The sequence below is a fragment of the Canis lupus genome, chromosome 22, assembly GCF_011100685.1.
Source record: "Canis lupus familiaris isolate Mischka breed German Shepherd chromosome 22, alternate assembly UU_Cfam_GSD_1.0, whole genome shotgun sequence".
NCBI classification, from domain to species: Eukaryota; Metazoa; Chordata; class Mammalia; order Carnivora; family Canidae; genus Canis; species Canis lupus.
This window is the reverse complement of record NC_049243.1, coordinates 6,522,616-6,539,451: the sequence shown is the minus strand read 5'-3', so window position 1 is coordinate 6,539,451 and position 16,836 is coordinate 6,522,616. Positions and strand designations below refer to the sequence as shown.

Genomic DNA, 16,836 nt, shown 5'->3' with positions numbered 1-16,836 from the left:
CTGTAGACCTGGGATGATAATAACGCTGACCTATCTCCCCACCGAGGTGCGGGGATGGACTAATTAAGGCCTGCAAAACGCCTTGAACACTGGACAACAGGACCCTCTGCCTCTGTCAGAAAGAATTCACACCATCCCCTAGGCCTGACCCCGGGTGATGCCGCAGCTCCTGTCACTCTCCGCTGGTATTTTGTCACATTTGGACAAAGGGCTCTGGAGTCAAAGGGCAGTTGAACCACACACACCCAATATCTTGCTCCGAGGAATTCCTGCGAATCCACTTAGCGCTGGGGATGATTGCCAAATGCTCTGAATCACTTCCTTTCCTCCCCCAGACTGGCTTTTTCTTGATTTCTGCTCCTAGATGAAATGGGTGTGCACGGGGGTGTGGGAGAGGGACCGAGCCTGCGGCCCTAGGCTTGTACTTGCAGTGACACGGTGGTTCCGATGCTTCCTACAGGGACCCGAATTCCCAGCAAAGCTTCCTCTTTGCAGTCCCTCTTTCCTGATGCTGGTTCCGATTTCACTTTGAGGGCAACTCCTGCCTGGCTTGCATTGCCCCCCCCCCACATGCACCCCCATGAAGCTGAAGATACCAGCGTGGCCAGGGCCCTCCACATACAAAATCACGCAAGCACGTGGGGTGATTAGAAGCTGCTATGGTTTCGGTGAAAGCAGCTCCGTGCAAACATCTGGGCCTTCCGCAGACGGTTTGTTAATCCATATCTCTCATTGCCAATGAGCTCTGGGCGAAAGCCTTTTCAAGTATATCAGATGTGACAGGTTTCCAGAAGCTGGGATCCTGGGTTTAATGTGCTGACAGTCAGAAAAGCCAACAGCATTCCTGACCATTCACAAAGCTCCTTTCAAGTGATTTTGTGATGCAGTTACTGAAAAGGCCCGACTTTTCTGTAAATCAGACCTGACAGAGATAAAAACAATAATAATAGTAATAATAACAACTGTAAAGAGGAATACGGGAATTGGATGAGGAAAACATGAACGTTACTTAAAAATGGTAATTTAACTTTTAATTTAGATCAAAGAAAAACAACAAAGGCAATTAAATGAGGATTTACATTGTCATCCTTCTTAGACTCCAGGGTCACACAACTCAGAATATGTACCTGTTCTGTGCACCTAACAACACAAGCTGATGTGCACTCTGAATGAATGAAATACAAACTCGACGAAACACTGAATATTTACTGTGATCACTATCCAAACCCCCCAAATCCTCTCAGTCTCCCATTATCTTTTCACTTAATACCCACTGAATACCTCGCATTTGCCATAATGACAGCCTCTGGGAATATCACGCTGAACATCCATGGTCTATGCCACCAAGGGGCTAACAGTTTAGGAAAAACAATTTCTGCGCAATAAGGATTTTTTATAAATGTAAGTCCTCTTTCTCCAAATTGTTTAGAGCATTATACTAAATATAGATATATCTTGCTACAAATAATGAAGCTGAGGAAACAGAGCAATATTATCATTTTTAAAGATGTAAGTCTGTCGATAATTCACCATTACCGTCTTTAAATCCAGAAATGGTCAAGAATATTGCCTCTCTGTTCATTTTCTCCTCTAGTCTCTGTTGGGATTCACAGACCATGGAAAGGACTAACCTTGATGAAAGAGCCAGCAAAGCTCATTAACTACTTAGTAGACAAATTCATGACCTTGGGCTCATTAACATAGCGCTCAATCTAACTAGTAAATATAAAGAAACAAAAAGAAGCAACACTATTTACTCAGGGTTGTTTGCCCAATGCAACTAAGAAATAATGGACTGAACGAGCTCATATACATTATGGAAGGAGCATACATTGACACAACTTCTCTGGAGGATAATTTGGCAATATCCATCACAGATTTATGTGCGTAACCTTAGGTCCAGTAATCACACTTCTAGGAAGTTCTCCAACAAACACATGTGTGCATATTTACAAAAACACATATACAAGGTTGTTTATTGATTCATAGTGGAAAAAAAAAACCTAGAAACAATCTAAATATTCATCAATAAAGGGTTGGTTAAATCAATCATTATATACCCACACAGTGGAACACCGTGCAACCATTTAAGATTGTAATCAATCTTGATATAATGATGTAGCTCAACCTCCAGAATACACTATCAAGTGAAAAAAAAACAAACACAAGGTACAGATCATATTGAAAAAAAAATGGACTATTTGGGATTTTTAAGGAGGGATTAAAAGGATTTTGTAAATAGCTTCTTTAAATATACTATACATGAATAAGCATACACACATGTATGTATAAAATGCTCTATGCATGCGTGCTCGAATTTGCGTAGAAAGACACGAAGGGGTTCCTTTGAACTTAAAGTCAGAGGCAAAAAAGACCAACTCTTCTCTATATGCCTTTGATATGGTAATACTTGAATTTCTTTTTTTCAGATTTAAAAATAATTAAAAAGAAAAAAAGGACCCAGAAATATTGTCCACAGGTTCTGTCTCTCACTTCAAGGGCTTCTCGCATTCATCCTGAGTTACCGCATTCATTAGTGTTTAAGAACCTCAAGAGGGGGGCACTGGGTGTTATGCTATATGTTGGCAAATTAAACTCCAATAAAAAGAAATTAAAAAAAAAAAAAGAACCTCAAGAAGACTCCAAACCACCTGAAGGCGGGTACTGTGGTTCATCATCTTGACTCTCCTTGGGCAAGTTACTTAACTTCCGTAGACCTGTTGCCTTAATGGTGTAGGTAAAAGCGGCAGCTGCCATTTATTATGTGATCACCACGGGTCCAGCCTCTGTGCTCAGTGCTTTTTTTAAACATTTTTTTTATCATCTCATCTCAAAACAATCACATCTAATAAACACTCTTGCTCTTCCCATTTTGCAGATTAGAAAAGAGGCATATTAAAAAAAAAAAAAAAAAAAGAGGCCCATCACTAAAGTACGAAGTGGAGGGCCCAGGATTGTTTGCTCCCAAGGTCCACATCCTCACAGGGTTGTGTAAGAAGTGAGAAAGCGTAAGGAAGGTACTTGGCAGTCTGGCTCTTTAGGAAGCACATAGGAAATGTTAGATATTATCAGTGATGTCATTTCTTCCCTGCCAGGAAACTCTTCCACCCATTAAGAACATGCATCCAGTTGAACTGAAACAAGGTGACTCTGTCCTGGAAGCACTGGAATCTTAGCGGGGGCACAGTCATGAGTGATGCACAGCCATAGCGGGAGCTGAGACATGTGGAAGAGCCTCACGTCTCTGCAGCCACGAGGGGACGGCCATGGGGAGTCATCAGGGAGAGAACTGCATGCAGCAGGGCAGGTGTTTTCCCCTTGGGATACGAAGGTTTTGCTGCAATTGATAACAGACGTGGCCAGCCGATTACAGAGCGGAGATGGGTAATCACATCTTGCATTTGGAGGCTTAATCTGATCACCTCTGGGGTCAAGGAATGACATAGTCATCAGAATGGTTAAAGTCTGCTTGTGCCACCCCTGATGGGCCGAAGTTCAAGCCTTGGAGGTCCAAAATGGAATTTATCATGCACAAGTGTGCATGCATGCGTGCTTGCGTGTGTGTGTGTGTGTGTGTGTGATTTATTTTTGTGTACGTATAAGCTGCTCCAAAGCTTGGCCCTGTCACCCTGGCTCCCTCTTAAGTTTACCTGGTAAACGTTTCTCTTGAGAAAATGGAAAGCCAAGAGGCCTCAATTTTGCTTTCAGTTCTGCTACAGTTTTCCTTGCAATTCCTGGGCTTGAGCTCACTTGTGAAATTGGGGCCGTCTCCCACTGTTTACTTCTTTGTCTCCGCCACACAACTGAGAGCTCCCTGAAGGCAGAAGCCTTCTATCAACCATTGAATTCTCAGTGTCTAAAATAGTGTCTGGCCTACAGTAGACACTCAATAAACACCGAACAAATGACTCTTGAGCTTCTTCCAGTGACAATGTGGCATGATTCCATGAAATCATAATCAAGTGCATTGAGTTGATTCCAAGGCATGCAGCAGATAACACTGGCTGTCAGTTCTCTTTTTATTTTTCTCTGCTTCCTATTGAGACACCTTCACGAACATTTGCACCAGAATATAACATGTACGAAAGGAGATGATGTTGAAATCTGCCCAATTTTTCTCTTCTCTGCCAGTACTGGGAATGGTTTGGATGAAGGAGAAACAAAGTCTTAATTTGAAGTGTTGGTGATTTGCTGGTTTTATGTAAGCAGTTGTGTCTGCCAATCATCCCCATTCATACTCGAGAACTGGCTGCCCACACTTGTCACCAAGGCCTCTAGACTTAGTTCCCCTTGGTGAGGAAGGACCTCTGGCTAACAGTGTCTGAAGGCTTCAAGAGACATGACAATCATTCCAGATTTGGAAGGGGAAATGACCAAGCCAAAACTTTCTGGGTTTTGTTGTTGTTGTTGTTGTTGTTCATTTTCATGCACATGAGTCAGGGTTATTGGATGTAAACAACACAAAGAACCTCTGGTCAATGGAAGCAGAAGAGGAGTCTAAGAATTTCAGGTACCACAAAATCAGTGGGTTTCACCCCCACTCCACCGCCACCACCCTCTCCACTGCTGAATGCTGCTTGCCTCTTGGGTACCCCACTACCAGGGTGAACAGTACCTTATCCTTTTGTTTTTGTTCTTTTTGTTCAAAATTCAAAGCCCCAAACGGAGAATATGATTGGCCAAGCTGGGCCATACCTCCCAGCCAAATACAGGCACACCTCAGAGATACTACAGGTTTGGGTTCCAGACTCCTACATTAAAATGAGTATCACAATAAAGTGAATCAAATAAGGTTTTTTGTTTCCCAGGGCACAGAAAAGTTATGTTTACACTGTACAGTAGTCTATTAAGTGTGCAATAGCATTACAACTAAAAAAAAGTACATACCTTACTTTAAAAATACTTTATTGTTAAAAAATGCTAACCATCATGTGAGCTTTCAGTGAGTTGTACACAGTGATCACAGATCACTGTAACAGATAAAATAATGGAAGAGTTTGACCATTTGCGAGAATTGCCAAACTGCGACGCAGGGACGTGAAATAAGCAACTGCTGTTGGAAAGATGGCACCCATAGACTTGCTGGACGCCGGGTGCCCACAAATCTTCAACTTGTTAAAAAAAATCATAATATTTGCAAAGCATGAGAGAACAAAGCACAATAAGATATACCATATCTGTCCCATTGGGCTTCTATATTGGGAAAGAAGGTCCTAACTTGCATGCAGTCGGGGAGTCCCCCAAAGAGAAAAGAGATTTGCATGCTGGTCAGCCACAGAAAAATGACAGGTGTGCACTACTTCACAAGTCAAGTGTAGCATCTGTACACTTTGATAATACATCATTTATAAAGGTGTGTGAAACCTAGAGTCTACAGCCGCAAACCTAGTACCCTAAGTGGGGCAGACTCATGATTAATGTAGGGAGGGCTGGTTAGGATTCTTGCTCTAAAGGTCGAAAAAATTACTGGCCAAAATTAAATTTTAATCATTTAGCAGTTTCCTGCTACGTTACCCAGGGCCATTTTAGAAGTTGTGGTTGAGCACCGCATGCTACCGGCATGTTATAAAATTCCTGCTGCCAGCATGAAATAACCCAAGGGAACTTTTAACTCTTGATCAAGTTTCCATTCCTCTCCTAGGTCTCCCACCTCAAAAAAACAAATAATAAAATAAATAAAATAAATAAAATAAAATAATAAAATAAAATAAAATAATAAAAATAAAAATAAAAATAAAAAAATAAAAATAAAAATAAAAATAAAAATAAAAATAAAAATAAAAATAAAAATAAAAAAACAAGACAACCCAGGGCCTTGCTCCTTCTTAACCTTGTGGTTACTCCGGAACTCTGGGGACACACCTTCAGACCTTGGCCCCAGCTTCCCTGCAGAAAAGCCTCTGGGACCAGCCAGCTCAACCTCTAGTTCAGGTCCAGCCGAAGGCTGAGGAGAGGCAGGGACAGAATCCAAAGGGGAAGGGAAAAGCTTTCCTAGCAAATAATGCTGATGCTCAGGGGCCATAAAGAGGACTGAGATCCACAGAGGAGCAGGCCTGAGTACGGTGGAAGTCACAGCAGGTTGGCTCCCCCCAAATCAGGAGCAATCTCTCCACCCAGGACCTTGAAAAGGTGCAGCAAGGTCCCGCCCCGCAATCTCTTGCACACATTTACTTGCACAAGTACATAAAGGCAGGTGGGCAGGGATGTGCACAGTGCAGGCAAACACACACTCACATCGGAAGTGACTGTCTAGCAATAATCCAGTACATTCCATATAATCATGTTGAGGGATAGTATGCATGTACGAAAAATAGAAATGATTTATAAGTAGACGTGATAACATTGTCAATAAACTGAGAGAGAAGAGTAAGTGGCCGCACGGTTTGTCTAGTACGATTCTGTTTGTTTTTAAAAAGGAAATACGCAGGCGGGTGTATGAATGAATAAAAAATGCTGGAAGGGTAACCTAGGACCCGTGGGAATTAGTGAGAGAGAGAGACAGAGAAAAAAAAACAAAACAAAACCTTCAGTTTTTACTGTATATATCCGATTTCTGTTGGCAGGTTGACTCTGAGCGTGCAGGCTACACATAAATTAAAACAAGAAAAAGGAGCAAAATTAGCCTCCACCAAGCAGGAATCAGGGGCCAAGAAGGAATTTTATTCCCCCAAACAAGGGGCTCACCTAAGGCTGTGGGAAGGCAGGCTTCTCAGTTAAGAACGGGTTTCAGGGGGGATCCCTGGGTGGCTCAGTAGTTTAGCACTTGCTTTTGGCCCCAGGGTGTAATCCTGGAGTCCGGGGATGGAGTCCCATGTGGGGCTCCCTGCATGGAGCCTGCCTCTCCCTCTCTCTGTGTCTCATGAATAAATAAATAAAATCTTAAAAAAAAAAAAAAAAAAAAAGGATGGTTTTCAGCTTATAGGCCCAAAGGGACAAACATCTCTGTCTGTAGCTTTTCCTTACTGTCCCTCAGAGCCAGGTGTGTCCTCAACTCAGGGGGGAACTCACCCTCTACATCCTCCCCAGGCAGGTGCCTCAGGGAGAGGCACTTTCTGGGCTTGGGACCCTGGCAAGGCTCGGTGGACAGCCGGGGGGCGGGGGTGGCCCTCTCTCACGCGGCCCCACCAACAGAGCCCATCGTGACAAAGAGCGCGGGTCTTTTAAAAATGGGCCTGCTTTGGGGGATCCCTGGGGGGCTCAGCGGTTTAGCGCCCGCCTTTGGCCCAGGGAGTGATCCTGGAGTCCTGGGATCGAGTCCCACGTCGGGCTCCCTGCATGGAGCCTGCTTCTCCCTCTGCCTGTGTCTCTGCCTCTCTCTCTCTATGTCTATCATAAATAAATAAATAAATAAATAAATAAATAAATAAATAAATAAATAAATAAATAAATAAATAAATAAATAAATATTTTTAAAAAAAGGGGGGGGGCCTGCTTGGTTTGTAGGCCTGTGGAAGGGTGGTGATGTTGGTGGGAACTACAGTGGAAACTTAACTGACTTTAGAAGAAGTAATGACCCGGACTTTACTAAATGAGGCTTGATGGCGGCCCCTTCTGGGCCACCTAGGGCAGCCCCCAAGCCGTCTGTGTGGGAGCTTGGATGACAGGCTGCAGGAGGAGGGGGAGGATGGCAGGGACCCTCTATCCAAGCAGGGCCCTACCGTGCCCTCAGGGAAGGCCTGGGGCGCAGGGCCCCAAGCAGGTTCCCCCACCACAGCCCACCCTCCAGACCTTGCAGGCCGTTCCCCCCCACCCCGTTCTCCACTCTTCTGAGCTGCTGAGAGCTAACCTCAAGTCTTGGGGCGCAAGGAAAAGTGAAGGGCTCAACGCCCCTCCCGGCCCCCCCACCCCCGCCCCGGAAGCAGGCAATCTGCGGGCCCCAACACTAGTGCCAGTGAGTCACCCACACTCTAGCTGTCATCCCTGCGGTGCCAGGAACCTCCCAGTCCAGGTCCCTCGGGCTAAGGGTGGCGGGAGGAGCTCCAACCGCCCCGCGGGCGGGGCCAAAGGCGCCCAGGCCCCCCCAGCCCCCACACCTGTCTGCGCCACACCTGCCGCCTGCCCGCTGTCATTCCCCCGTGTGGCCCCTCGGCCTCCAGGGCAAGGCCACCCGCCCAAGTCCAGCCTCGCGCCCACTGAGCCCCACCCTCGCGGAGTTCCCGCGCTTTCGGCAGCGCTCGACCAAGGTCCTGCGGGGAAGGGGCTCCCGGGCGCAGGACCCCGTGCCCAGACCCCTGCCCCGGGGTTCTCGGGACTGTCCCCGACAGCAAGGGCCCGGCCTCGCCCCCGCTCTGCTTTGTCCTTTGAGGACCCCCCCACGCCCGCCCCCGTGCTGCCCCCCCACCGCCCCCTGATCGATCCCCACCTGGCAGGGCCCCCGCCCCCCCCCGTGCAGCCCGCCCCCTCCCCGTCATCCCAACCCGGCAGGGGGTCCCAGGTGCTGCCCCCTCCCCGCCTCCCTCCCCATCCCCACCCGGCGGGGCCCCGCGTGCTGCCCCCTCCCTCCTCCCCGCCCGGCAGGTACCCCCCTCCCCGCCCCCTCCTCCACCCCCACTGTGCTGCCCCCCTCCCCACCCCCCTCCGCGATCCCCACCGGGCAGGGCCCTTCCCCCGTACTACCCCGCCCCCTCCCCCCCCCATCCCCACCCAGCAGGTTCCCCCCCCCCCGCGTGCTGCCCCCCTCCCCTCCCCTCCCCTCCCTCGTCCCCTATCCTTACCCCGCAGGTCCCACCCCCCGCTGCTGCCCCCTCCCCTCCCCGCCCCCCTCCCCACAGGTCCCCCCGTGCTGCCCCCTCCCCTCCCGCCCCTCCCCGCCCCGCCCCCTCCCCTCCCGCTCCTCCCCGCCCCGCCCCCTCCCCCTCCCCCTCCCCACCCGGCAGGTCCCCCCTCCCCTCCCCTCCCCTCCCCTCACCCCCTCCCCCCCCGGCCGGGCCCCCGCGCTGCGCTCCCGCCGCCCAGGTTGGGGCGGCCGCGCTGGTTAGGTAGCAGGGGGGACCGGAAGGATGGCGAGGAAGCAGCGGAGGGTTTCCTGAGATGAGAGATTACTTCCGTCCGGGCTCTGGCCTCTCCGGAGCCGGCTCGCGGGGGGCTGGAGCGGGGTGCGCGGGGCTCGGGGGCCGCGCCTGCCACCTGCAGCGCCCGCGGCCGCCCTGTCGCTGTCCCCGCCGCCGGGTCGCGGTCGCGGTCGCGGTCGCGGGGGCTCGTGCCGGGGGCTAGCGCCCAGCCATGGTGGCCAAGCAGCGCATCCGGATGGCCAACGAGAAGCACAGCAAAAACATCACCCAGAGGGGGAACGTAGCCAAGACCCTGGTAAGGCGGGGGCGGGCGGGGGCGGGCGGGGGCGGGCGGGGCTCGTCGCGGCTCCCCGGGCGCCCAGGGCGGGTGGGGCCGGGAGCGGCAGAGACAGCCCCGGGAGGGAGTGGGCCTTTGTCTCCGCGGAGCCCGAGAGGCCCATCCTCAGGGAGCAGTGAACCCCACTGCGGGGGGTTGACCCCCTTGACCCTTGGGTGCACGCACGCTTGCATGAATGCTGGGGAACGGAGGCCCTTACCATCACCCGGTCCGGCCGATCCCGGCGCTCCACCCTGGGCACCCCCCGCGGCGGGCTTTTCTCGGCAGCCCCTTTGTAAGGGCTTGTGCAAGTCCGAGGGAAGCGGGGTTCAGAGCCCCGTCTTCCCTCCATCCTGCTTTCTCTCCTTTGCCTCCTCTCCCGTGAGGCCTCTCCCCACTGGGCTCCAGTTGAAATGCGGCCCTACTCTTGTTCTCCATCCTGAGGGTATGATCCAGAACTTTGGAGATTAGATTAAGGCTTTTATAACTGGACTTGAAAGTAAAACCTGGGCCTCTGCACAGGGGGTTTCTTCTAGAGTGTCTTCAAGAGAAAATGCCAGGCCGCCGATTTGGGACATTCAGAGGCATGCCTGGGACCAGTTGTCGGGCAGTGTTGGTCTCCAAGCCTATGAGCCAAGGCGCCTGGAATCTATTATCCTAGACACTTAAGCGAAGTCCAGATGAAGCTTGGGGTTTGGCTGGAAGAGCTTGCAGAGCTGATGAGGCAATTCCTTTTAGCTCAGTAACTGAGCAAAACGCTACAGCTCCGATCATCACAGCAGGATTCCTACAAAACCAAGCAGAGAGACCTTAGGATCAAACTCTAGGATCTACCCAGAGCTTCATACACAGCTCCAGATTTAAGTTACAATGGAAATTCCCCCACACACACACACACACCCCGGGTGTTAGATCATTTAGTGGTGACTGAGCAGTAAAATGCTACTATGCCACTGAATCCGAACCACTTTTCACATAGATCTATTTTCCCTATTTGGTTTTGCTCAGAAAAACAAACCTTGCTGTCCAAACTGACCTTGAAAAAAAAAATAAATTTTAATTGATGTTAAAGCACTCAGGGTTTTATGTCCCTGGGAGATCGCTTCGTCCTAGATATACAGACTAGCTGATGTGCTGGAAATCTCTAGTTGTGTGGTTTTTTTTAATGAACTGAGAAACTAAAGAACTAAGAAAATGATTAGCTGAACTCAGGTGACAAGTATAGGCCTGCAAAAGTAACAACACGGGAACCGATTTGGGGAGCCGATGTATCCATTAGGCTCTGTAGACTCAGTGTGGGCCGCCTCTGGCTTCTCAAGGCCATTAGAAGACCGTTGAGATCTGGGGGAAAGAAAAAGTTACTGTCTTCAAAATAAGGAAACTTAAAAATTGGGGGGAAATGTTTAGCTATCTAAAACATGGACTTAACGCCATTGGAACTCAACTCAACTTTCGGAGCTCCATTCATACTTGTTTAATCTATGATGAGTGAATATAAATAGGTTCTGCTATACCATGGAGTGGGCCCTTCCAAAGTGCCTGGCACCTATGAAGGTGTTCACACGGCCCTACTACATTCGTAATGAAAGTTTCCCAAACCAAGCCACAGTCTATGTTGATCTTCAGTTGGTTAGAAGACCTCTTTGGGTAACTTTATCGTAAACGGACCAGCGTCCAAAAAGATAAATGAAGTTCTCTTTCAAAAAGAAATACTTTAAACCCTAAATCTCATTTCCCTAATCACAGGTCAAACACAATTATACTTTGAAAGAAGTAACTTACAAGGGTGACTTGTTCCAGGATGACACTGGGGACCTGTGAACAGAGTCTAACTGAAAATTCAGAATAATCCTTCCGAAATAAACCCCTTCAGTTGTATGCAGATCCTTCAGAATTTCATCAGTTAACAGCTACGAAGTGAATGATACTCTCCCAGGTAGCAGATAAATCCAAGAAAGAAGGAAATAGAATAATCATTTTGTGATTATATAGTAGTAACTTCTCCAGAACGAAGGGGGATTCAAATTTCAGAGTTCTGAGTTACCCTGCTGGTGTATAATCATGGGGAAAGCCAGCCCCCGACGTTCCAAAGCCGCCAGAAGTAACAAACTTCGGTTTGAGATGAACCATGTCATTTGCAGGATTCTATTGCTTTTCCTTCCTTTGCCAGCCATAGATTCAGGCTTAGGTGAATTGCCCCAGTGGGACTGAGCTGGGTACTGCTTGCAAAAAAGAGGATCTCCAAGCTCTCAGAAAAGGACACATTGCTGTTGTTGAGCTCTGAGAGTCCTCCAGTAACATTGATTTATTGGCAAATGTCATCAAATACATTATTTGTGTTTTGTAGCCCAAGCTCTGCGTGTTGACAATCTGTGTTTTCCTGCAAAGGAACAATAATGGACTCCGTTTGGTATCCGCATTGGACCAGTAATTCATTTACGGGCTCCTAAATTCACTTGTTGGCTTTGCTTGAGACAGAGCTAAATGAACTTTTTATATAGCATTAGTGGGATGACAGCCACAGAACTGGTTTCTGGTCAACTATGACAGATTGGTAGGGCATTAATGTAAGAGGGTGGAGAGGGCTAAGTGCCACGCTCTGTTCAGGTAACTTTAGTTAATATCACTGTTATTTACCTGATCTGACCTTGATCTGGTGTTAAGTGCTTGTCAAGGCCAGAGAATTGAGGGGTTTTAATCTTTAGAGTCTACCTGCCAGTAGCACTTTCATCTGTACTTCTCCAGTAAGAGGGTGATAGGGATAACCCTACCACCAATTAGGAAGTATTTATATATATACAAAAAAAGTTCTTATGCTTATTCATTTTCCGATGAGCACTTATTGAGCACCTCCTGTGTGTACATCCTGTACCAGCCATTGCTGTACATTGATTCAGGAAAGCGACATAGTGCCTGCCCTCGTGAGCCGATGGTCTGGCCGAGAGACAGACAGTAAACACGTAATCCTGAGAATAAACAGATACGAACTCTAATACATGCTGTCAAGAAAAAGCCGGTGGCGATAGATAGGTGGTCAGTGGACCCACTTGAGGTAGAAGACAGGACGCTCTCTCAGAATGTAACGGGCAAGCCGAGAACCAAAGAATTGTGGCCCCATCTGTGAGACAACCAGTTCCCTAATTTACCTTGGGGATAGCCTCTTTTTGGCTCACACACAGGAAGAAATGGGAGTGAGTTCTTTATTTTTTTCACTCTGATTTTTACCCTTTTTATTTGAGAAACTCACCACTGTTTCGGATGCCCCCCCCCCCTCAAAAGATAGTCCTTCCATGGATCGATTTGATTTTAAGGTCCAGGCCCCACCTGCAAAGAGACCTAGGCTGTGGATGGTCATTCTTATTATGCCTGTGCTGTTGGTTTGAGGGGGGCAGGAGGTACACAGGGCCAGGTTCATGTGGGCACAGTAGTGCCCTTCTGCTCCCCAGGGAATGTAGAGATTTCCCCAAAGCATAAGCTTCACTGAGGTTCAGGAGCTTTGTTACAAAATGCTGCTTCCTTGGCAGAGCCACTCACGGTCGCCATGCCGCTTCTGTCGTTCCAAGGATTTCCATGGCATCCACTTCTCGACTTTTTTGGGAGGGAAGGGGGGGCACATAGAAGGTTTTGAGAAAATGGCTGTTCTGTGACCTTACTTGGAATCCACAGGTTCAGGAATTAAAGATGACTCTATCAGTGGAAAACACCCTGGCTCTCTAAGGGGGCAGTCCTAAATCCCAGCCCTTGCTCAAGCTACCAGACTTGGGGTGTCTCTTTCCCAACTAGAAGTGGGGAGATGATAATACGCCTTGCACAGAGCTGTGGGTGGTGGAAATAGGGGCTGGAGATTGCCCAGGGGAGAGCCTGGCATAGAGTGTGCCTTTGACAAATGGAGTAGTGTCATTTGGGGCTCCCAAATCACTGTATTGGTTTGTGTATTTGTACCCCCATCCATCCCCAGAATGTTTAAGCCCACCAAGTTCACTGCATTACAGGAGTAGAAATAAGGTTATTGATGAGCCTGTTCACACCTCTGTGGACCCATTACAGTTGGCTTTCTTCAGCTACTTCTGCCCACTGGGCATTAAGACGGGATCTGTCTCCCTCACCGTGGCGTCCCCAGCCATTAGTAGCGTCTAGCAGTACCCCACAAACGTTTCCTGAATCAATGAACCTAATCTTACTTTCCCCCATTCCCTTTCAGAGGCCACAAGAAGAGAAATATCCTGTGGGACCATGGCTGTTGGCACTGTTTGTTTTTGTTGTCTGTGGCTCAGGTATGGGTTTTTCGCTGACCTCACGGCCCATGTTCTGCTCTGTTCTTCAGAAACACATTTCATAAGTAAATAGACAGAAAAAAAAATATTGGTCTGGGATTCAAGTTAATCACTGCCTGAAGCCTTCATCTCGGTGGGTTTTGAACCAGTCTCTAGGCCGGCAGAGCAAATATGAGTAGGGACAGAATTGATATACTATCAAATCATAATCGTAAGATGATTACACGGAGCAATTAAGTCGGCTGTACACACTTGAGAGTTCAGTTAAACCTTTGTGTGAAAACGTGGCCTAAAAAGGGCAGTTAGAACAGAGCGGAGCACCTGTCTGCCCAAGATAGCTCCAGATTCCGGAGAAAGGGAGAGGCTTTCTGCCCTACAAGGAAATGAGAACTAGGGAGAACTGGGCCTTTGACCTGTGCCTCTTACTGTAAGTTCAGAGAGCTTTGCTTATACTCACGTGCAAACACACACACACACACACACACACATACACGGGAGGCTTGAGCATGGGATCATGCAGTTGTTTCTAGTTGAATTCTGTTATTAGGAGTCTTGTAATCCCCAATCCCCGAGATTGGGTCTCTGCAATAGTGGTCAGTGGGGAGAAACGAGGTCATTTCTAGCGGGACAGGCCTTCCGAGGCTCCCGAGATCTCTCACTTACAGAAACAAAACTGTACCCCGTTCCCAAGGATGCAGCTCAATAGGAATCTTTTACCCATTACGGGGATCTCTCATCTTTAGCAGACGTTATCTAACCTCTGCTAGAATACTTCTGAGGGTGGGGGGCTCACTTCTTCAAAATACCTACCCCGTTTCTGTATGGCCCTAATTCTGCTAGAGACATCTCCCCTCTTTTGAACAACGCTGTGCTGTCTTCTCAGTAGTTCAGGGGTGAACTCCTAACACCACAAGGCATGGACTCGCTCTCTTCTGAACATCTTGAATCTTCGGCTCTCTCAAAGATGAGTTTAAACTCTGCCAACTAAACTCCTTCCCTACCTCTCTCAACCTCGCCTCATAAGATGTGGTTTCTAGACCCCCCCTCTTCTGGATGCACTTCATGACTTTCTTGAAATTTATAGCATTTGCAGCTGCAGAAGTCTAGAAATGGTGTGACTGCTCCAGAGGCAGTAGGATTGTCACTGACTGACCTTCATCCTGTCACTCTGTTTCTATTAATATGACCCGAGCTTCAGTTTATTTTCAACAGTCACAGCACATCCGAGACTCACATCGAGCTGATGACCAGCTCAGCACCACCAGGCTCTTCTTTACATAAATGTCCTGCAAGCTTCAGAGATGCATCTCCACACCTCCGCCCCCACCCCAGTCCCAAGTTGTCCCTTATCCCCATCACACATTGTCTTGTTTTATTCATGGCCCTCATCAACATATGACATTATTTAGTTCGCTTACTTACTATCCATTTTCCACCCCTGGGACATAAGCTCAGGGGAGGCAGTGTTTAGTCATCCACTAAGTGTGTACATTCTTGTAAGTATTTAGCACGTAGTGAGTGCTCGGTGTGTTGGTTGGATGGATCCGTGGATGTGTGGATGGATGAATAAAGCCAGATGTGGCCCATACTGTAGATATCCAGTTGACTTTCTTGGAGATCTAACATAAAGCTTCATGAATATTTCTATTAAAATTTTACTGTTGGTTGTCAGTTGTCTTTCTACAAGGGTAGCCACGAAGTCTAGAAACGTAAAAGAATATACATAATAAATGGCTTGCCGATACCACATTGCAATGCGCAATACGGTCAGTGACATGACGTGATATGCTCAGGGTCTCCCCCCATTAGCCGTGCATGGCTCAGAGCACTGTACACGATTACAAGGAGTATGGCCTGCAGAGTCTTCCGTTACGCATTGCCTCAGACGATCTGTCTCTGATTTTCAGCCAAAAACAGAACAAACAAACGTATGCCTTTAGCATGCCCCCAACACACACACACACACACACACACACAAATCAGGAAAAATAAATCCACATAAAAAAATAATCTGCATTCTCAGGCTTTATGGCCAGCCTGTAGATTGTTAGGTCTTGAACCTTGAGCCTTTTATCTAATCATCCTCCTCCGCCAGCTTTACAGTCTCTGAAAGCGCATAACTCCTCCGAGTCACTAGGAAAGTCTAGACACTGAGAAGCCTCCGGAACGCCATTAGGGACAACTCCCTTCAGGCTGACCTTGAACATCTCAGCAAGACGCCTGCAAACAGTCACCAGGTCTCGGGGGTCCCCTGTGTGCCTGGCCCTGTCCCAAGCGTTGGAAATGCAAACCCCTTGAGGAGCCTGCAGGCCCTGAGGGAGGCAGATAAGGAGGCTGGCAGTTGCACGTGGGGGGAGAGTTCCATGATAGCAGCGTGCCCAGGGTGCTTGGTGGGCGCGGATAAGGGATTGTCTGAGGCTCTTTGGGCCCGTGTGACAAAATCCCACAGACCAGGCGGCTTATGAACAGCAGCAATGTATCACTTACAGTTCTGGAAGCTGGAAGTCAGATCAGGGTACCGCATGGTCCGGTGAGGGCCCTCTTCCCGGTCCCAGACTTTTCCTGGTAGCCTCACATCGCAGGGGGGGTAAGGAGATCTGTGGGGTGTCTTTTACAAGAGCACTAATGCCGGGCACCTGGTGGCTCAATCCGCTAGGTGTCGGCCTTCAACTCAGGTCATGATCCCGGGGATCCTGGGATCGAGTCTCCCATCGGGCTCAGCAGGGAGTCAGCTCCTCCTCTTGCCCTTCCCCCCTGCTCATGATCTCTGTCTCTCTCAAATAAATCAAAGCATCTTTTTAAAAAAAAATAGTTAGGGCAGCCCAGGTGGCTTGGTGGTTTAGCGCCACCTTCGGCCCAGAGTATGATCTTGGAGAATCGGGTTCGAGTCCCATGTTGGGCTTCCTGCATGGAGCCTGCTTCTCCCTCTGCCTGTGTCTCTGCCTCTCTCTCTCTCTCTCTCTTTCTCATGAATAAATAAAATCTTTATAAAAAAAATAAAAAAAATAAAATAAAATAGTTAAAAGCACCGATCCCTCTCATGAGGCCTCCACCCCCATGACCTTACCACCTCCCAAAGCCCCTGCCTTCTACTGCCGCACTGGATGTTAGGATTCCAACAAGTGAATACAGGAGAACACACATGATCAGACTAGGGCAGGGACTTCCAAATCGTACAGGGCAGAGGAGAAAGTTCCCAGAGGAGGTGCCATTTGCACTGAGTTTTGAAGGACAA

The 16,836-nt window shown here is 48.4% G+C and overlaps 1 protein-coding gene and 1 long non-coding RNA gene across 3 annotated transcripts in view; one reads left to right on the top strand and one right to left on the bottom strand.

Moving 5' to 3' along the window:
- Positions 1 to 1,023: 1,023 nt before the first annotated feature.
- Positions 1,024 to 16,347, bottom strand: LOC119865184. The gene is made up of 3 exons (XR_005376260.1): positions 16,089 to 16,347; positions 9,548 to 10,114; positions 1,024 to 4,471 (listed from the first exon to the last, which is right to left on the bottom strand). It is a non-coding gene; the product is annotated as an uncharacterized LOC119865184 (long non-coding RNA).
- SERP2 (stress associated endoplasmic reticulum protein family member 2) overlaps positions 9,109 to 16,836 on the top strand; it is a 20,911-nt gene continuing 13,183 nt past the window's right edge. Inside the window, exons 1-2 of one of the 2 annotated variants that reach the window (XM_038569597.1) lie at positions 9,109 to 9,306; positions 13,529 to 13,601. In XM_038569597.1, the coding sequence (XP_038425525.1) occupies positions 9,223 to 9,306; positions 13,529 to 13,601 (157 nt within the window). In that variant the 5' untranslated portion in view covers positions 9,109 to 9,222. The remainder of the gene's footprint in view (positions 9,307 to 13,528; positions 13,602 to 16,836) is intronic. The other variant, XM_038569596.1, reaches the window with a different exon arrangement.